Consider the following 21,402-nt stretch of genomic DNA (forward strand, 5'->3'; position numbering starts at 1 on the left):
CCCGCCCACCGCCCCCCACCCACAGGTGTGGCATCCAGGAGTTTCTGGGGTTGAGCAAGGAATCAATGATCTTCAAACCAGAGTGAGCAGGGTGGGGGTAGGAGGTGGGGGGCAGGGTGGGGAGGGAACTAACATTTATCAATCAACAGCTATAAGCCAGACCCATTGCTAACATGACCTCATTTATGGTCACAGCCTTGGTGGAGAATGCATTATCCCCATTTAATTTCCTAATCTAAAGATTTCACACTCCATGCAAACAAGGACCCAGATCTGTCTTGCTGATCCACAAATTCACAGCCTCTAACACAGCGGCCAAGGCAATAGACATTCAAGGACTTCTTACTTCTTGAATGAATGAATGAATGAATGAAAAACCCTTAAGAGGCTCGGTGTTTATCAAGAAAGAGAGCCATGTAAACACGTGCTTGTGAAATAGAGGGTGGAAGGTTCTGTAATGGAAGGATGTGGGAAAACAAGTAGAGTGATGAAGTCTGCTTGGTGGGTGGACAAGAAGCTTTTGGGGAAATGAGCTGTTTTAGCTGGTCCTGGAGGAAGAATAGGAATTTGTCATGTCAATAGAGAGAGTGAGAGGAACCCCTGGGCAAAGGAAACTGCCTAGGGAAAGACTCAGAAGTGTGAGATGCATGAGGCATTTAGAGAACTGCTGGAATATAAGTGGGGGACCAGAGGGTGCTGCTCAAAGTAAGGTTGGAGCACAAGGTAGGAGTCAGATCATGGGGTGGGGTGGGGACAAGTGGGGGAGTGGGGATGCTCATGTGCCAAGCCAAAGATTGAACCTGTCTCCTGAGGACTGTGGGGCCCACCATAGTTTTCTGCAGGTTTGAAGCCAGAGAAATGGAATCAGATTTAAGTTTCAGGAAGATCACTTGGGCAGCTGTAGGAAGAACGGATGGGCAATGCAGAATGGAAAAAACAGGCTGATGGCTGGGGAACCACCAGGCAGGACAGGGCTGTGCCCATGGGCATAGGGCAGCAGACACAGATGTTCAAGAGGAATGCCTGGCAGGACTCCCTGATAGTCTGGATGGCACCTGAAGGTGTTGGAGCCCCTCCAGGGCTTCTGGTCTGCATGGGCTGTGTTTAGGAAAACAGAGGCCCTGTGTGTTCAAAAGTCTAACAAAGTGCTGGATACCATCAGTACCATCCCACCAGGAACAAAGCCATGTCAGCCCTAATGGGGCCTGGTGCATTGTGGGTGCCTGGGGATGTGTGTGATTGACAAGGGCGGAGCTAGAGAAGACACAGCAGCTGAGGTCCTGGTGAGATGGTCAGGCCTTTTGAGTCTGGAAGGAAGGGGGCTAAAGGGAAATGTGGCAAGAATCTAGAAAACCAAGGACATGCCATCACATTGCCAAGAACTCTGCATGAAGCTTCAAAGGGTAAAACTTAATCAAGTGTAAAGAAACTGCCTTTCATAGGCTGGGTGTGAGTTTTTGGAGGAAGTGTGGACTCAAAACATACCTACAGAGGACTGGAAAATTACTGGCTGACAGGCAGGTGGGAAGGGGGCTGGAGCTCTAGGGGCCCAGCCTGCACTTCAAGGGGTGGAGGACAGCCTGAACTTTGCCCTTGTCTGACAGGTTCTGGTGGCCCTGGTGGCCAGCTCCCTGGCTGCAGAGGAACTGTGCCCTGTGAGGAAGCAGTGAGGGCTGACCCAGACACTTGCTGCCTCTCTCTGGACCTGGTTTCCTACATGGTGGCTATGATGGCTTGCAGTTGTCATTTTCTTCTGTTGATTGAACTAGAGTTGCCTCTGGGTTTCAAGATACACATAGGATACAGAAGAGTGGGGGTAAAGGGAAGACTGGTAGACAGAAAAGCCACCAGGATCAAGGCCTGGGACCTCAGGGGACCTGGAGCACGAACACAGTTATTCATCAGAGATTTACTGAGCACTTACTAGGTGCCAGGGACCATTCTATGCCCTGGGGACAGAGCGATGAGCAAAACAGCCCCAGCATGTGCTCTAGTGGAATTCACACTCTCATGGGCCTCCTAGCCTGGGAGTGCAGTCAGGCCTTCTCCGGCCCAGGATGGGGGGGGTGACCTCAGTGGGTCCCTGTGTGTGCCCCTTGCAGGTATTCTCCGTGGCGCCCCCGTTTGAGGTGAATGGTCTCCCGCGAGCTGTGCCCCTGAGCCTGCCCTACCAGGACTACAAGAAGGATCTCTCTGATTACCGCGAACGGGCTCGGCTGCTCAACAGGGTCCGGAGGGTGGACTTCTCGCACATGCTACTTGCCACCCCGCAGGTCCCGCTGGCTCCTGTTCAGCCTCAAACGAATGGGAAGGAGGAAGAGGAGGAGGAGGAGGAGGAAGAGGAGGAGGAAGAAGAAGAGGAGGAAGAAGAAGAGGAGGACGAGGAGGAAGAGGAGGAAGAAGAGGAGGAAGAAGAGGAGGAGGAGGAGGCAGTGGCCCTGGGGGAGGTGCTGGGGCCACACAGTGGCTCCAGCAGTGAGGGCAGCGAGAGGAGCACGGACCGGAGCCAGGAGGGCGCCCCGTCCACGCTGCTGGCCGATGATCAGAAAGAGTCCAGGGGCCGAGCCTCCATGGCTGATGGGGACCTGGAGCCTGAGGAGGGCTCCAAAACGCTGGTGCTCGTCTCCCCTGGCGACATGAAGAAGTCGCCTGTCACTGCCGACCTGGCCCCCGAACCTGACCTGGGCACTCTGGCTGCCCTCACTCCTCAGCACGAACGGCCCCAGCCCACTGGCAGCCAGCTGGACGTGTCTGAGCCAGGCACCCTGTCCTCTGTCCTCAAGTCTGAGCCCAAGCCCCCTGGGACCGGGACAGGGCTGGGGGCTGGGGCAGTGACCACAGGGGCAGGGGGAGTGGCAGTCACCTCCTCGCCCTTCACCAAAGTCGAGAGGACCTTTGTGCACATTGCAGAGAAAACTCACCTCAATGTCATGTCTTCTGGCGGACAAGCCTCCCGGTCTGAGGAGCTCAGCTCTGGTGGCGAGCTGGGCCTGGAGGTGCCCTCTGATGGAAGGGCTGCGGAGGAGGGGGCCTCCGTGTACCTGGAGAACGGCATTGCCCTATCAGAGCTGGTGAGCTGTGTCCTGTCCGCTCCCCCTGGGAGCAGCCCCTTGGAGGTGACCACAGACTCACTGCCCAATGGCCCAGCCCTTGCCGATGGACCAGCCCCGGCGTCCCTGCTGGAGCCGGGTCCCGAGAAACTGGTCACCATCTCCCCCAGTAGCCATGCCATGCCAGGCCCTCGCCCCAGGAGCCGAATCCCTGTCCTGCTGTCTGAGGAGGACACAGGTTCGGAGCCCTCAGGCTCACTGTCCGCCAAAGAGCGGTGGGGCAAGAGGGCCCGGCCACAGCAGGACCTGGCGCGGCTGGTGATGGAGAAGAGGCAGGGCCGCCTGCTGTTGCGCCTGGCCTCTGGGGCCTCATCCTCTTCCAGTGAGGAGCAGCGCCGTGCCTCTGAAACGCTCTCAGGCACAGGCTCCGAGGAGGACACGCCTGCCTCTGAGCCCGCGGTGCCCAGGAAAGCCGGGCGGGCAGCTGCCACCCGGAGCCGGATCCCCCGTCCCATCAGCATCCGCATGCCCACGCCTGCCGCAGCCCAGCAGCCCCCTGACAGGCCCCAAGGCGCAGCCCCAGCATCTGACACAGCCATCACCAGCAGGTGAGAAACTGCTGCTAGTCCCAGGGCAGGCAGAGGGTGACTACAGAAGGCCTCCATCAGCAGAGGCTTCCCTGGAGCCAGAGGCTATTGATAATTCAGGAAGGACCCTCAGCCACACCCCCTGTCCACCACCTCCCCAACTAAGTCTCTCTTCTGACTCAGGTCCCAGCCCTGTCACTGGGCTCAAGGGAGTGGCTGCAGAGAGTGTGTCTGGAGGGGTTCCAAGGAGACCAGGCTTGGGAAAAGGTTGATGGGGGCCAGTGGGGTCCACACACAGCCTCTGGTGTGCCATGGGGCATTTGAGGCCAAAGGATAAAGGCCAGAATAGTTGGGAGAAAACATTATTCATATTAATATAAACATGGGTATATAATAGAGTAGAATGTAAAATCCATGTGAATTTTAAAGATAAAACAGAGACATCAAAGAAAGCCTGGAGCAAGCTCTTTTGGTAGCAGCCTGGGAGTGTGTGGCCCTTAGAGGTCCCGTTCTGGAGGATGGGGCACCATGCCTCAGTTTATCCATCTGTGCCAAGGTCTCCTCAGTTTCATCCAGCTCTGAGGATGCAGGACTCTGGAGCTCAGTGACCAGGGAGATTCTGAAAATGTCTTTTTGTTTCTTTGCCCTCCTCTTGTCTCTTGCCTTCTGCCCTCCGCACCACCTCCCGCAGGCTCCAGCTGCAGAAGCCCCCAGGGACGGCCATTACTGCTGACCTCCGTCCCAAACAGCCCACCGGCCGTGGCCCGGGCCCAGGGCGAGCCCAAGCCGGCACCAGGCCACGAGCCCCGCGCAGTCCTGGCCTCCCCGCCTCCTCCGCGCACTATCCCAGCGCCTCCCCCCGGAGCCGGTCCCTGTCCCGCAAAGAGAGCCCCTCTCCCTCGCACCAGGCCCGGCCCGGGGCCCCCCCACCCCGGGGCGCCCCGCAGGCCCGGGCCCAGCCTGAAGGCACCCCCTCCCCGGGGGCCCCCAAGAAAGGACCCAGAGGGAAACTCCAGACTCAGCGCGCAACCAAAGGCCGGGCGGGGGTTGCGGAGGGTCGGGCTGGGGCCAGATAATGACGCGCGCGGCGCTCCGTGGCCCCTCACCCTCACCCCGGCCCCCCACCTGCAGCCGGCCACACTGGAACAGCTCCCAGCACAGCCTTACGCGCCTGACGCGCGCCACCCGCGGCCCCAGCTTCCTGCCTGCACCCGCGAGGACGCGCGCCAGCACACGCCGCGCCCACCCGCCGGCCCCGCGGAAGGGGACGCGGCGCCGCGGCAAAAAAGTGTCCGCCTCCCCATCCTTCCCCGTCTCCGCCCCTCCCCCTGCTGCCCTTCAGGTGGGGCAGGCTCACCTTACGCCCCGGGGAAGGCTCAGCGACTCTTCACCAAGAACTTCACGAATGGGGACGCCCTGCTCACCACCAGGCCTCTGCTGCTCTCCAAGTCCCCCCAGGGAACTCTGCTTACACACCCTGCGGCGCCTTTCCCTTCGCCTGACCCTCTTCCAGCCAAAGCTACACGCCCCAACCCTTTCGGAAAGGCAGCCTCAAATTCCAGAAGTGGAGGCTTCAGCCTCCCACTAGGGGTTAATCTCACGTCTCCTGGGAGCTGTGGTGGTTGGAAAGGGCTCTTCTCAGCTGCCAGACGGGGGTTGGGGAGGTGAGACCTAGGAGCCATTGGTCTACTGTGGTGTGAGGGGGCAGGTCTGACCTGCCCCAAAGTCAGCACCATCCTGGACACCCCTGTAGGAGGCAGTGGACAGGTGATGGGGGAAGGGTGCTCCCTTGCGCCTCTAGGGTGCAAAGACCCCCTCCCCCTTAGTTTGTGTGGGACCTCAGTGGGAACCATCAAGTGTGTGTGGCCTGCCTTCCTGGGCAAGTGTTTCCCAATGGGAAGTTGGAGGGGGGCTTTACAAAAGGTTTCACCCCTTCCCTTTGTCCCCGGATCTAGTGCTCAGGACCCCTCACCATCAGGAATTCCTTCTTGCCATCTAACCTCAATCTTGCCTACTGCAGTTTCAGCCAACTTCTCTCTCTCCTGAATTCAGTGGAGGTGGAGAATGGCTGGTTATCATCTTCTCTGCACTGGCCCTTTGGAGATTCAGGGACTCAGTTCTAGCTGGGTCACCCTCCCTGTCCTCCTGCCTGTGGGGAGTAGGCTGGATCAGACCATCATCTCCTCCAGTGGGAGAGAGAGCAGAAATAGGCAGACAGACAGACAGCTGGCCCCTGGACTCAAGGCAGAAAGGCCCTTTTAACTTCCAGATTGTATGCTTGTGTGATAGGTCCAGCCCCAGTCCCCTCCGCCTCCAGCTCACCCTTCAGCCTGTCCCCTCTTGTCCTAATCCCAACCCATGCGGCTGAGCAGTCCCTGCAGTGGGTGAGGCCTCTGCTGCTCCATGAATGGATATGGGGCCTCCTCCTGGGTCTGGCTTCTGCATAATTCATCCCAGCTCATCATCAGCCTCAACTGCCTACATCTGGGCCGAGGGGCTGCAGAAAGGATAGCCAACCCTGCCTATCTGGGACAGGTCCCCCTGCAGGCCTTCTCCATCCTCAGCACACACAGCCTCTGCCCCCTGGCCTGGCCCCTCTGTTCTTCCCTGGGTCACAGAGAGCAAGGCAAGACAACCAAGGGAAGAGGAAGAAAGGTCCCAGCCTGCCCTAGTGATCTGGCAGCATCCAGCCACCATCACTTAGAAGGATGCCCATGAGGAAATTTGCCCCGAGAGAAGCCTCGTGGTGCCAGCTGAAGCCCCTGATGGAGAGTCGGCAGCTTGGGCAGCTGCTTCTATGCCAAGGTGGTGGTTTCTCTGCAGACCAGCCCAGGGGAGGACTCCAGGGTGGATGGCCTTCGAGGTTCACCCTATGCTGACGCAGAAGCTCCCAGAACACTCAGGAAACCTCTCCGGACAGAGCCCTCTTTGTCAACCCGAGACCCTCCCAAGGCCTCTGCTGCCCTCTGGATCCAGCAGAGGGGGTGGAGGAAGGGCCACTCCCTCCCACCTAGAGCTTCTCCGAATGACAATCAGCTCGTGCCAGGTGGGGACCAGGGCATGACCCCTGGTGCCCAGGTCCTGGGCCTGCTCCTTGCCACCAACCGAACTGTGAATGTAGGGCCCCCAGTCTCACCCCTGCCCCAGGACCAACAACACCCTGGTTTGGTGTTGGGAGGGAAAAGGGGGCGGTCTGAGAGAGCCCCAGGCCCATCCCACCCTCTAGCTTCACCCAGCACTGGAGCTGGGCAGAGACACAAAACCCTGTCTGCCTTTGGGATTCCGGACCTCCCTAGGGCTCCCAACTGACCTCAGGCCTCCGCGTCATTGAATGTCACTGAGGTGGGGGGAGGAGAGGAAGGGGCGAGTGTGCGAGTGGGCTAGGGGACTGACTCTGCTCTTCTCCCTCAGAAGGATCCAGGGCAGAGGAAACCACACCTTCCAGTGCCCCCACCCCCAGCTGCAGCTTCTTCCCCCTTGGGCACCCATTCCCTGCCACCAAGCCTTCCCAGTCCTGAGCGCCTTCTCTATAAAAGAGTGTCACACCACCACCACCACACCCCTCCAGCATTTCCTCATCACCACAGCCTGTGTCACTGGCTCGGATGCAGGTCTGCTCACCCCAAAACATGCCTCCCCTCCCCAGCCGCACTGTGCACGAAGAAGGTGCAGGCGAGGAGCCGGGCCCCAAACACGTGGGCTGACCCCTTCCCAGATCCTCGCAGGGGCCTGGCTTGCTCAGTCTTCTCAGCTCCGGGGACCAGCCCTGGTGGCCATGGGGTAGGGGGCAGAGAGTTGCCCTTGCCCTCCCCCTGGGGAAGCCACTGAAGAATGTTTACATGCCAAAAAGAATGTAACACCCTCCCCCATCCCTCCTAGTCACTGCATGGCCTCTGCCCACCTTGCACCTGTCCACCCCCCACCCGTACCCCCTGGAAGCCCCTGTCATGATTAGATCGGGTCTCGGAAGGGAAGTAGCCATCACACCATTAAAAAGCCTGTGGACCTTTCTTTCTGTTGGCCTGGACTCTTTTTCCTTTGGGAGAGAGGGCAAATCCCAGGCCCTGGGGTTGGGGGTAGACAGGAGAGAAGAGAGCAGGTTGGTGGGAAAGTGGGGAGGGACTGTCATGGAGGCAGATGGTCTACAGAAAAGGATATGGAAGCTCAGGATGGATACCGGAAATTTGCTCAGGGTTACACTGGTGGAAGGGTCTGGTCCTGCTGTCTCTGACAGCAAAGCTCAGGCTCTCTTGGCTCCCCTGGCTCCCAGAGACTCTAAGTCTAGCTTTGTGCAGAGAGGGAGGGAGGAAGAATTTTCATTGCCCCCAAAATTAACAGACAAAAGTACAAGTGTTTGGAAAACCATAAAGTACAGCAGCTTACAGGCAAGGAAGATAAATGGTCATTATTCTAACAAAATCTATGAAAATCAACGAAGGAACAGAGCCTCCACTCCTAGAAATGTATCGTATGGATATACCTGTAAACTTGCAAAATTACATGTGTCCCAAGTTATTCATGGCAGCATTCTTTGAACTCCGCAAAGCCTCATCTGCAATTCTGAAAGCCAAAAAGTTCTGAAACTTGGGAGTCTTCCCATTAGATTGGCATAAACTCATTTGGTATCAAAACCTGCTAAGACCGTTTATAGTCTTTATTAATTCCATTTATCATACATGTTTGCGGTGGAAATATTAATGTGTTTGATTGCACGGTGCTGCCTTAGATCCTACTAGGGTGTTTCATAATATATGGAATATGCACTGAATTGCCTTTCTAAAGATAAATATATTCTGGATTCTAAAAGACTTTCAGTGGTTTGGGTAAAAGACTGTAGACCTGTAAAAGCAAGCGCTCAGAAGCCATCTAAATGTCCGTTAATTGGGGCCTGTTAGTAGAACATGGCCACCCATGTGGCATCGTGGGGTACTGTGAAGCTCTACAATGAAGGAGGTGGCTTTTTGTATACAGTAAAAGAACTGTGTGTGTAATGTCCAACTGTGTAGATGAGTTAGAGGCCTCTGGCTGCTTTGCGATGTGACCTGGGGGAAGGGAGGCTGCAGTATAGTGTACTTGCTGTACTTTTTGCATTCTGGACCCTAAGTTCACTATGTGTGAATCTTTCACCTAGGCAATACATAAACAATTTCTGTCCCAGGGTAGGCTCCCAGCCGTGTCTGAGATCAGAGGGAGAAGGGCCCAGGCTTTGATGTCCTGCTCTCCCTCCAAGAAGACCACTCCACCACAGCTCTGACATTCCAGAACCTGTGTAACCATCTCCTGTTTCCCTCCGTGACTTTCTGGGCCCCCATTTCTTTCGACATGATGCAAGGGGGCTCTAGGGTCTGATTCACTAGGTTTCAGTGGGGACCCCACATGCTTTTACCTTCCTTCTTGTTCAAAAATGTCAAAAGCAGGTCATATTTGTAGTAAAAAGGCAAGTGCTAAAAGCATATAGAATAAAATGTGAAAGCCTGCCATCCACAAATGTGACCATCTACAGGTAACCCCTGTGAACCACTTGGTGTATACCATCTCAGACCTTCTTTTATGTTTATAATAATAGCACTCTCTCCATATATATTTCTTATAAATAGAGGAGCATATTATACCTACTATTCTGAAACATGATTTTTACACCCAACAATGTCTTAAAATACAGATCTTCCTTGTTTTTAGTATATCATAGAGTTGTACAAGCAATCATCACAATCAATTTTAGAACATTTCCCTCAACTCCGAAAGAAACTCCATACCTATAGCAGTCACTCCCATTTCCCCCCCAACCCCTCCAGCCCTAGGCAATCACTAATCTACTTTCTGGCTCTATATAGATTTGCCTATTTTGGACATTTCGTATCACTGGAATCACACAATATGTGGCTCTTTGTGACTGCCTTCTTTACACAGCATGTTTCCAAGGTTCATCAAATTTAGTTTTTATCAGTACTTCATTCCTTTTTAGGGCTGAATGATATTCTGTTGTATGGATAGACAACATTTTGTTTATCCATTCATCAACTGATGGACTTTGGGTTGCTTCTACCTTTCGGCTATTATGGATAATGCTGCTATGAACATTCATTTACGAGTGTTTGTGTGAGCATATGTTTTCATGTCTCTTGGGTGTATATTCTAAGTACATAGGTAGAATATAGAAGTAGAATTGCTGGGTCATATGGTAACTCTATGTTTAATATGTTGAGGAATTACCAAACTTTTCCACAAGGGTTATACCATTTTACTTTCCCACCAGCAATGTAGGAGGATCCTCGTGTTCTTTTTAATGGCTACGTAATAGTCCATGGCATGAATGTTCTATCATCTATCTAACCAGCTCCACGTTGTGCTTGCATTAGAGTCTTTTCAACTTCTCACTATTTCAAATAGTGCCAAAATCAACATCTTGGCTCCTATCTTTGCTTATATCTACAAGTCTAATTCTAGGAGAAATCCCCAGAATAATCAAGTAGATGAAAAATGATATATTGTTCTATTAAAAAATTTTTTTTATTATTATGAATGAATGAAAGAATGCCAAGGACAATTCATTCATTGTTGTTTAGAATTCCTTCAATCATTCATTCGTTCAACTAATTCTGAGCCCCACATGTACCAGAGGCTATGCCAGACATGGGACACCATCCAGGAACTGAGACAAGGCAGAGTGTGCCCTCTAGAAGGTGGCTGTAAATTAACTTTCACTTTACACGAGATTCTATGTGTGCTGATACATGAGACTCAGGTAGGGCCTCCCAGGCCAGACTGCAAACTTGAAGGAAGGCCCTCCAATGAATATGACTCTTAGACTGAATTTTGAAGGAGAAACAGGAGTTGGTCACATAAAGAGCAGCCGGGGCAAGGTGTGGAGGTGTGAGGACTATGTGTGGTTCAGTGTGGTGGTCACTAGTGTGATTCGGGGAGTAGAGAGAGGAGTGAGGGAGGGCAGGACCAAGCCTGTGGCAGGGGTGGGCTGTGCCAAGGAGGACAGATTTAGAGGGTTACAGAGAACCCCTGCCCGCCCTTCTCCCCCAGGAGCCTGAGACCTGCGAGGCACACTCACTTCCCTCACAGCTTGGCTCCACAGGTGAGGACCTGCCCAGCCCCCTGCTGACCTTCTCTCCACTCTCTCAGAAAGACTATCTTTTCTGTTCTAGGGCCAAGAGAGCTCTGAGGACAGCAGCACAGAGAAATGAGTGGCTTGAGCAAGGTTCCTCAATCAGGGGCTTGATAGGGGCCAAAAGACCCAGGACACTGGAGGGGCCTTTGTTAGTAAAGAGAGGTCCTTGGGGGACACTCTGGAAAAAAGAGACCAGAGTGGGAATGTGGAGGGTGTCATGTCTCTGACTGTCATACACTGGGGCCTACTGAGATTTTCCCATTGTCTACTCAGGAGTCAAGGCCAGGATAAGAGCTGAGACCAAGCCAAGGCTGAAGGGTGGTCAAGATGAACTTCTAAGTCCTCAGCTGATGCAGGAGCCTAGTCTTGCCCATGGTGATGTGGTGATGGGGGAGGAGAATCTGCATGGTCAATGGAATTTGGCCATTAGTCAGAGGGAAATATGAGACAAGCCCATTTTCATCCATTCCAGGTGGCATCTTCTGCATTCCTCTCCATCCCATGTACAATTAAGCCCAAAGTAGTGTAACATCACCCATTGCCACCACAAACAATTTTACCACAATCACCACCTCTATCTCCATTATCTACTTCTAACTCTATTACCCACCACTACCAGCACCCTTATCACTCAAATCACAGATACCCTTCTCCATCACCTGCAGTCACCACCACCATCACCATCACCACCACTAGGCTCTGATGACACGATTAACAAGAGAGACAAGGGCTTCCCTGATGGCGCAGTGGTTGAGAATCTGCCTGCCGATGCAGGGGACATGGGTTCGTGCCCCGGTCCGGGAAGATCCCACATGCCGAGGAGCGGCTGGGCCCGTGAGCCATGGCCACTGAGCCTGCGCGTCCGGAGCCTGTGCTCCGCAACGGGAGAGGCCACAACAGTGAGAGGCCCGCGTACCACAAAAAAAAAAAAAAAAAAAGAAGCCGCCTGCCCTGATCCGGGAAGATCCCACATGCCGCGGAGTAACTAAGCCCGTGTGCCACAACTACAGAGCCTGCGCTCTAGAGCCCGTGAGCCACAACTACTGAGCCTGAGAGCCACAACTACTGAAGCCTGCATGCCTAGAGCCCCTGCTCTGCAACAAGAGAAGCCACCGCAATGAGAAGCCTGCGCACCGCAACAAAGAGTAGCCCCCACTCGCTGCAACTAGAGAAAGCCTGCACACAGCAACAAAGACCCAACACAGCCAAAAATAAATAAATAAATAAAAGAATATACTCCATCAAAAAAAAAGACAAAAAAACAAAAACAAGAGAGACAAAATTCTTGTTCTCCAGGAGCTTATATGTCTTCAACATGACCACCACCGCCATTTTCACCATCACCACCACAACCACCACCACCATCAGTATCATCTACCACATAATCCTCATCACCACCACTGCCCTCATAACCACATCACTATTACCACTATCCCTATAGGCCCATACCCTTCACCCCTAGTCCAATCACCATCATTTCTGCCATCAGTATTCCCACTCCGTCACTGGTATACCATCCATCCCATCACCATATTTCCCACTACAATGGGTTCTGTCATTACCACCATCATCAATGTAGGAAATGATTACCCGGATTGTAGCAATGATTAATGGTCAGTGAAGCCCCAAGTAAGATAGGGAGGTCACTCAGTGGAGAGAGAGGCAAAAGAGTAAGAAACACTAAAGTGTAAGAAGTCTCTACTGCAGGCAATCCCAGATATGGAATTGTTTACCCCAGGAACTTATTCTTTCCCAAACTCTCCAACAGTTCTAGTGTAATTTCAAGTAAGGAGTTGTTGTTTTTCCAGGGCACAAGGCTACTTCTCATCTAGTCTCGTATGGGTCTCCTTCTATCTTGGCCTCTGAGCCCAAGTTTGGATCCCCAGGTTGGAGGAGCATGGGGATGGTTTAAAAATTTAATCAAAACCAGCTCTTGACTGGTGATTCAGAGCTGATCAGTACCCTGGTTAGACTCCTGGTATTTCCTACCTTGCTTGTCCTTGCTTTTCCAGCCTCCAAACATCATGGTCATTGTCACCACCATTCCTTGATGACATCAGAGAGGAGAGCTGCCATATGCGGTGGAGGCAGGGAATAAGATGAAGCCAGGGGTACAGTTAACGTCAAATTGCTCTCTGTAGAAAGGGGCTTCAGATTTAGATCTGAGTTGCCTAGAAGCCAATGCAAAGAGGGAGAGGTGACTATTAGCTACGTCTCATGTTAAGGCAGGAGAGAACCCTCAACTGTGAAAACGAAGGCACCACAGCCAATGCCCAGGGTTGGCCTCATTGGCTGCTCTCTCTGGCTGTGGAAAAACCTCAGAGCATTCCCCTGTGGAGTCGCTGGAGGGACCATGGTGATGAGATGGCTGTAAAACTTCTCTCTCAGGAACCGCAAACAGTTATGGTATTTTATATTTTTATAGAAATGATTACATAGTGTCAAATGAGGGAGGAACCCACAATGTAGGGGTTGCATATGGGTGAGAGCAAGAGGGAAGGAGTTTCTCACTCTTGAGCTGGTCTCCAGAGTGGCTGAGGCATGCACCAGGTGAATAGGAGGGAGGCCAGGGCTGCCCTCAGGACCGCACCCAGGGTACTGGAGGGAATGGGGCATGGTGGGGAGGGGTCAGAGACAGGCTTGGGGAGAGGAGTCATATGGAGGGTCATATGGGCCAAGCTAGGGAGCTGGATTTCACCCTCCAGCAGAGGGAGCTGGTGAGGGGTTTTTTGTTTGTTTGCTTTTGATGTGTACCATTTACATAGTCTTTATTGAATTTGTTACAATATTGCTTCTCTTTTATGTTTTGGTTTTTTGGCCGTGAGGCATGTGGTATCCTAGCTCCCTGACCAGGGCTTGAACCTGCACCCCCTTCATTGGAGGGCAGAGTCTTAATCACTGGACCATCAGGGAAGTACCATGGTGAAGGGTTTTAAACAGAGATATTACGCTGTCAGATTTGTGTTTTAAAATGTTCATTGTGGTGGGTGTGTTGAGAGGGGTGAGACTGGAGGTGTGTGGGGGGGTGGTTGTATCACTTGTTTTAACCCTCTCGCCAGACTGCACGCTCACTGGGGGCAGGGACTGTGGCCGAGGCATCTTTGTACCTTACAGAATGCTGAGGTTGCACTAGAGACTCAATATCTTTTACTATTATCACCTCCTGTCACCACAACCAAATCACTGCCCTCACTCCCAAGCCTATTAGCATCACCATTAATACACACCATGTCAACAACTTAGCTCTTTTCCCAGAGCTTTCTCAGGGAGCCCAGCCTAGGGCAGACTGGAACATCTCCAGCTCAGCAGCTTGGGTCAAAGGCCTGGGCAAGAGTCAGGGGTCCTGGTCCTCCCTCCAGCTCTGCTGCTGAGTCACTGTGTGAACCCAGCAAGCCGTGTTCCCAGCCTCCCAAACAGTTTCTCTTAACTCTTCAAAGTGGGGGCTAGATTAAATAAGAGGTTTTCAAATATGTTTGTAGCTTGGGCTCTTTAGAAGCTTATTTGCCAACCTGGTGTTTGGAGAATCAGATCAGAACAAATTTGACATTGCTGGCTTTCCCTGTGCTTTCACGGCAGGGGGACATGAATGAGAACTGAGTGGGGAGTCAGACAAATTCTGAGTCTTAGGCATTCATTGCAGGCAACTATGCCAGGACATTGGCAAACCCTTTCCTTCCCTACCACCACCCCCCAGACACCACGGGGTAATCTAGGAAGCTCCTGAAATAGGGGCAGAGGGCAGGCAGAAGGGACTGTGTATGTGAGAAGAGCCCCTGAGTGAAGAAGTGAGAGGGTGATAGGTCTCGGACCCCCAGATCAGCCAGGCTGTCCAGTGTGGTTCCAGGTGTGTCTCAGGCCAGGGCATAAGCTCCAGGTAGGGGTGCAGGGAGGGCTTGTGGCTCAGCAGGAAGAATCCTTCACCTGGTTAGGGCCTGGCTGTCAGTCTTGCATCCTGAGCTGCCGGTCAGGCTGTGGCTGCAAATAGACAAAGCTGAACTAAGGCTTCACAGGACAAAGGGCATCCAGGGGGAGCTGGAACTATGCTCCAGGGGACCTCCCCTTTTAGGCACCCTTGGAAGCTCTGCTGACCAAGGGGCTAGGGCCTCACCTCCTACATACCCAGCTACCCCATCATGGCAGCCCAAGGTTGCCCCACTTGGTCCTTGAGCACCAACATGTAAGTCCCAGAGCCACGGAGTCAGTGACTACCTCTGAATGGATGGCAGCCCCTCCCCCCAGGCACTGGGCCAGACAGGCAGGGATCCCTGGAGACCTGGGTGGCCTGGGAGGGCCCAATCCTGGGCCAGCCCCTGAGGGCTGGATTCTGGCTGCAGGCTCTCTGCTCATCAGTCAGTCTACTCCCGCCTCCAGAGTCCAAGGGTCCAAGTGGTGGGCAGTTTGAGCTGTGCTGGGCACTACAGAGGGAGTCCGTGCTGGAGAAGGTTGGTGGGTGGGCAGCATGGGATTCGAGGAGCTGCTACACAAGGTGGGAGGCTTTGGGCCCTTCCAGCTGCGGAACGTGGCACTGCTGGCCCTGCCCCGTGTGCTGCTGCCTATGCACTTCCTCCTGCCCATCTTCCTGGCTGCTGTGCCAGCCCACCGCTGTGCCCTGCCTGGAGTCCCTGCCAACTTCAGTCACCAGGACGAGTGGCTGGAGGCCCACCTGCCCCGGGAGCCTGATGGCAGGCTCAGCTCCTGCCTCCTCTTCACCCATCTCCAGGCCCTCCCCAACACCACGCTGTGGGGAGGGGGGCAGAGCCCTGGGGAGCAGCTGGAGGGTGAGCCCTCCACAGTGCCCTGCCCTCAGGGCTGGGAGTACGACCACTCGGAATTCTCCTCCACCATTGCAACCGAGGTACCCGAGCTGGGAGGTTGGGGGACATGCGAGTGGATGGGCCTGCCATTGCCTTGGGTGATTACCATGTGGGCATTAGACACATTACTGTACCATTTAGAGTCTCAGTTTACCAATCTGTAGATGGGATCTATAAATTCAAAGCACTGAGCTTCGTTCCTGGCTTGTAGTAAAGCCCCTATGTGAGAGCTGTTATTATTAACTGGGAGGTGGTGATTAGGGCAGGTGAGGGCTAAGATGGCTCTAGGGAGCTAGGGCAGAGATTTGAGAAGGGTGTTTTTGTAGTAAGAGGTGGAGAAACAATAGAGGACTCCTCTCTCTTCCTTTTTTCTGGGCCCCAGGTCTAGGATTTGCATAATCCATCTAGAGGAGTGCAGGTCGGGGCAGTCTCTCTGGGAAGGAGCAGAACTCCTGTTGTCACGGTCAAGGCCTTCTATGGGAAGACACTGAGGCTGCAGAATTGGGGAGGGGCAAAGTTTTCCACCCCCCAAGCTGGGGTGAATAGACAGGGGCCTATCTGACATGGAGGTACCAGGATGGCACAGTTGACCTCAGAAGAACCTGGGATCTAGGAGAAGAGGGATTGGTACCAGCTGGAGAGGGCCCTGTGCCCATAGGAGGCCCCTCCCTGCCTGTCCCTGCAGTGGGACCTGGTGTGTGAGCAGAAAGGCCTGAACAGAGCCACTTCCACCTTCTTCTTCGCCGGTGTGCTGGTGGGGGCCGTGGCCTTCGGATACCTGTCTGACAGGTGGGGTGAGGTAGGGGGGCCAATAAGGGTGTGGGGTGGGGAACCCTTCCCACTAGCTGGGGTATGGGCCTAGTATACCTCTGTCTTGGGACTTCCCTTCTACAGGGCGCTGACCCTGCATGACCCCTGTGCAGGTTTGGGCGGCGCCGTCTGCTGCTTGTGGCCTATGTGAGTTCCCTGGTGCTGGGCCTGGCATCTGCAGCCTCAGTCAGCTATACCATGTTTGCCATCACTCGCACCCTCACTGGCACGGCTCTGGCTGGCTTCACCATCATCGTGATGCCACTGGGTGAGGCAGGCAAAGGACGGGTAGGGCCTAGAAGACTGCAGGGAGGCAGTTGTCAAGGGTGAGACTGAGCCCATCTGGCCCTTGCTAACTGTCTTCCTGTCTCCAACCGCGCCCTGGGTCCAGAGCTGGAGTGGCTGGACGTGGAACACCGTACTGTGGCAGGTGTCCTGAGCAGCACCTTCTGGACAGGGGGTGTGATGCTGTTGGCACTGGTCGGTTACCTGATACGGGACTGGCGATGGCTTCTGCTGGCTGTCACCCTGCCTTGTGCCCCAGGCATCCTCAGCATCTGGTGAGACCTGGGGGGTAGCTGGGGAGTGGGAGATACAGGAGGCCAGAGACAGAATTAATCAGAGGCTGAGATTCGAAGACAGACTGAGAGAAACTGTCAGTGACCAACAGAGAGAAAGAGAGACAGAGATCAATACAAAGAAAATGGCACCAGGCATGTGAAGCAGAGAAACAGGGAACAAAATATAGAGAGATAGAGATGGAATGACAGAGAGAGAACCACTGAGAGACAGTGAGAGACCAGGACCGAAAGACAGACTCAGAGGCACAGATAGAGATGAACACATGAGTGACAGAAGAGACAGAGCCAAGCACAGACAGGCTGGCGCCCTGGAGGGGTGGGGGTGGTGGCAAAGCCAGCACAGGGGTAGGGAATCCAAGCAGGAGGGTGGGGGGCTGGGTGAGGTGGGCATTTCATTGCCTCCCCCAAATGAACTGGTTTTGGATGATCCCTGTGGGTATGTCTGTATGTCTGTCTCTCTTTCATCCTATGCCCTCCTGTCACCTGTGGGTGAAGTGGGTAGCTGGTCCTGGGGGCTGAGGTTTTGGGAGCAAGACCAATTCAGCTGAGTAGAGAAGGGACTCCCAGGCTGTGGAGGACCTAGGCCAGGGCAAGGAAGAGTGGGAAGAGGTGGCTTTGAAATTGGGCCTTAAGGGATGAATAATAGTTCATCAGGTGAGGAGGGCTTGGGAAGAGAACACATTCCAGGCTGAGGGGACTGTGTGGGGAAGAGCCTGGAAGCTGACAGCCTGTGGTGTGCCCAGGAGGGAGATGTGGCTTAGGGTGCTCTGACTGAAGGGCCTCCTCCTGACCCCCAGGTGGGTGCCTGAGTCTGCACGCTGGCTTCTGACCCAGGGCCGTGTGGAAGAGGCCCACAGGTACCTGCTTCGCTGTGCCAGGCTCAATGGGCGGCCTCTGGGTGAGGACGGCCTGAGCCAGGAGGTGAGAGTGAATGTATGTGTTGAGTGCATGCAAGTACGTGTGTGTGTCCACTCTGTGTGCAAGAAAAGCTCCTGGCCCCCAGTGGAGTGTTCCAGATTCTTCAGGATGTCCTACTGGCCCTAGTGGGCCACACCCTTGACTCAGGGCCCACCCTACTCAGCTCCCACGTGCATCCCCTCCCCCACTACTGCAGAAGAGAAGGATGGAGACCCAGGGAGAACAAAGTGTCTTGCTCAGGCCACACAGCCAACTCCGATGTCACAAACTCTCCTCTTTCCCCACCAGGCTCTGAGCAAAGTGGCTGCTGTGGAGCGGGTGGTCCGAAGACCCTCATACCTAGACCTGTTCCGGACACCAAGGCTGCGACACATCTCATTGTGCTGCATGGTGGTGTGGTAAGGGGGCTGACCTGGGCCTGGTGGGGTGGGGGAGGGGCACACTCCACTGGTACTGAGTGTGAGAGGACAAGGGACAAGTGAAACTGTAACTGCGGATGGCAGGAGTATCCACCTCTAGGGAGGAAGGGGCTCTGGGAGGTCAGGATGGAGCAGGCACCAGAGACACGTGGGGTTAAATTCAGGCTCTGCCACCTCCTTACTGTGAGCCCTTTGACAGGTCACTTAACACTCTGAGTCTCAGTGCCTCTTCTGTACAACCGGACGCTGTTAGTTCCTATCTCACAGTGTTACTGTGAAGATTAGGTAAAGGTGCTTGGGCTACTGGCATATGCTGCACACTCAGAAGGGATTATGGGGACACGGAAGACCGTGGGCAGCGGGCTCCGAAGGTGGGGGAGACGGTCCCTCTAAAAGGCCAAGGCTCCTGAGAAGAGAGGACAAGGGGGTGCGAAGGAGGACCCCTGACGGGCATCGCGACCTCCCTCAGGTTTGGAGTGAACTTTTCCTATTACGGAGTGAGCCTGGATGTGTCGGGACTGGGGCTGAACGTGTTCCAGACGCAGCTGCTCTTCGGGGCCGTGGAGCTGCCCTCCAAGCTGCTGGTCTACCTGTCGGTGCGCCACGCCGGACGCCGCCTCACGCTGGCAGGAACGCTGCTCGGCGCCGCCCTCGCCTTGGGCTTCAGGCTGCTGGTGTCCTCCGGTGAGCCCCGCCCCAAGCCCCCGCCCATTCCCGTAGGCCCCGCCTCCTGGATGAGAACCACCCCTCCCCCACCCCGCCCCGCCACTCCGCCCTTTCCCGGAAGCCCCGACTCAAGGCCTGTTAAGTCCGCCCCTCTCCGGAGGCTCCACCTCCTATCCTGGGAGAACCTCTGTTCTCCTGCAAGGCCTCCTCACCGCCTGAATCCCTTTTCCTCAAGAGGTGAAGTCCTGGAGCACCGCCCTGGCAGTGATGGGGAAAGGTTTTTCTGAAGCTGCCTTCACCACTGCCTACCTGTTCACATCGGAGTTGTACCCTACCGTGCTCAGGTGAGGGATCCCAGGCAAGCCACCTGGAGGGAGGGCTTGTTAGTCACAACTCTTATCAACACGCCTACATACACACACTGCACCCCAGTCCCTGTCGCCCATTCCTTACAGAGCTAATCAGAGCTGTCTGTGTTTGCCTAAGTCTGGGAGGAGGTGGGGCATTTAATCTTCTTTACTAAGTGACCTTGCTCAAGGTCAGACAACTTTTCTGGGCTTCCTTTAAAAGAAAACAGTCGCAAAAGGCCCCATCTGTCCATCCCATCCTACTCAACACAGCCCAAGCAGAACTGCCCTTGGGGGTTGTCTCTGGACATAAGGCCCTGGCCCTTTCAGGTAGCTATTGACAGGTGGGGAGGAGATGGGTAGGCAGCTGGGCATGTTTAGAAAGCCTTGTGTCTCCTCTAACATGGCAGGGTCTGTTCCAGCTGCTGACCCCTTCCTTTCACGCAACCCTTTCCTCATCCTCTTTCTGATGACTTTTTTTTTTCCTTCAGCAATACCTGATTGGTACTATCAGAATGGGGGCCCATCCTCTGGTGGCTGCTGGTTTGGGGGCCCCTGGCCTGGGGGTGGGTGGGAAGACCACCTGAAAGAAGACTCAGCTTTCTTAGCTGTCTGGGGAGAAGGGGGCACCAGGCCCTGCCAGCCCAGAAAGGGAGCCCCGTGAGGCATGACCGCAAGTAGGTGTGAGCACCAACCCCCTCCATCCTTTCTCTCTGAGCAGACAGACAGGGATGGGGCTGACTGCACTGGTGGGCCGACTGGGGGGCTCTTTGGCCCCACTGGCAGCCTTGCTGGATGGAGTATGGCTGTCACTGCCCAAGCTCGCTTATGGGGGCATCGCCCTGCTGGCTGCCTGCACTGCCCTCCTGCTACCAGAGACAAAGCAGGCACAACTACCAGAGACCATCCAAGACGTGGAGAGGAAGAGGTGTGTGCATAGGACTATGTCTGTGTGAGCACATGCATGTGGGTATGGGTGCTCAGGTACCTGACACCTTAGGTAAGATTCAGAGAGGAAGACATGTCTGCACATGTGTGTCTGGTGCATGTATGTGAGTGTGTGGGGGTGTGTGATCTGAGGTGTGTAAATTGCATGTATAGAAGTGTACATGAGTCCATACCTGTGTATGTGTCCAGGAAGAAGAGGATGTGTACACACACTCAGGTATGCCTACATGTCAGGGATGTCAAGCATGTGTGGGAGTCACTTGTGGGAGTACATGTGTTTGTATATCAAGAGCTGGGGGGAGCCCTAGGCCAGCCTTATGGGGCAGGCTGGGGTGGTAGGCTGGGAGCATAATCCCCACCATTGCTCATGACTCCTTCCTCCTTAGTGCCCCATCCAACCCTCAGGAGGAAGAGATGCCCATGAAGCAGGTCCAGGACTGAATGGAATCAGGGGCAGGCCCTCCATGGAAGTTCTGCAGCAGGGGCTGGGAGAACAGAAGGGCAGGCCCTCTGACCGGGGCTGGGGGCAGTGAGGCCCCTGCCTAGGGCTGGAGTTGCCCCCTCTCTGTGCTCATCCAGCCTTGACTATTTGGCCTCCAGCAACAGAGCAACTTCCCAGAATGCAGTGGGCTGCTGAGAATTCTGGCACCCCTCTCATGGCTGGGGGGATTCTGTAAATAAAGGTGCCCCTTGGGTTAGGGCAACAGTGAGGAGCTGTGGGATGAGCCCTGGATGGGAGGCCACTGAGTCTGGCCCTGGGTTCTGGTCCCAGCTTTGTCACTGATTTCTGGGTGACCATGGGCATGTGGCTTTCCCTCTATGGGTCTGTCTGGTCATCTCTCAAATGGATAATGAAGCCTCTTAGCAGACCTCGCCACAGGATCTATCTGTTCTCATGCTCAAATGAGATGCTGAATAAGGTGCTTCCTCTAGAGATGGTGCTAAAGAAAGAACTGTCCTATGACGACTTCTGGTACCAACAGGGCTGGTGGGCATGCTGTCCACTGTGTGGTGCTGGGAGCTTCCCAGTGCCAGAGCCAGGGGACCAAGAGAACAGAGCTCTTTGTTCCCATGGCTGGCTTTGCTACCTCCCAGTCACTTTGCAGGGTACTGCATCCCCACACCCCTACACTCCCCACCTC

The 21,402-nt window shown here is 54.6% G+C and overlaps 2 protein-coding genes across 7 annotated transcripts in view; both read left to right on the plus strand.

The window, feature by feature from the left end:
* Window positions 1–7,648, plus strand: part of TTBK1 (tau tubulin kinase 1) — a 41,997-nt gene extending 34,349 nt beyond the window's left edge. For 3 of the 5 annotated variants that reach the window (XM_067006244.1, XM_059075567.2, XM_067006245.1), the window contains 2 exons: window positions 2,103–3,658; window positions 4,329–7,648. In XM_067006244.1, coding sequence (XP_066862345.1) covers window positions 2,103–3,658; window positions 4,329–4,713 — 1,941 coding nt within the window. In that variant the 3' untranslated portion in view covers window positions 4,714–7,648. The remainder of the gene's footprint in view (window positions 1–2,102; window positions 3,659–4,328) is intronic. The other 2 variants (XR_010835106.1, XM_067006246.1) reach the window with 2 other exon arrangements.
* Window positions 7,649–15,216: 7,568 nt separating this feature from the next.
* SLC22A7 (solute carrier family 22 member 7) lies at window positions 15,217–20,971 on the plus strand. Of its 2 annotated transcripts, none has more exons than XM_067006247.1 (10): window positions 15,217–15,612; window positions 16,233–16,360; window positions 16,495–16,649; window positions 16,773–16,941; window positions 17,760–17,883; window positions 18,169–18,278; window positions 18,769–18,983; window positions 19,201–19,309; window positions 20,034–20,240; window positions 20,647–20,971. In XM_067006247.1, the coding sequence occupies exons 1-10, from the start codon at window positions 15,217–15,219 to the stop codon at window positions 20,699–20,701; spliced, it is 1,668 nt and encodes a 555-aa protein (XP_066862348.1). In that variant the 3' UTR covers window positions 20,702–20,971. The 2 variants fall into 2 exon arrangements, with proteins under 2 accessions (XP_066862348.1, XP_058931794.1); XM_059075811.2 differs by having other exon boundaries at window positions 16,257–16,360.
* The last annotated feature ends 431 nt before the right edge of the window (window positions 20,972–21,402 follow it).

The sequence above is a fragment of the Kogia breviceps genome, chromosome 10, assembly GCF_026419965.1.
Source record: "Kogia breviceps isolate mKogBre1 chromosome 10, mKogBre1 haplotype 1, whole genome shotgun sequence".
Lineage (NCBI taxonomy): Eukaryota > Metazoa > Chordata > Mammalia > Artiodactyla > Physeteridae > Kogia > Kogia breviceps.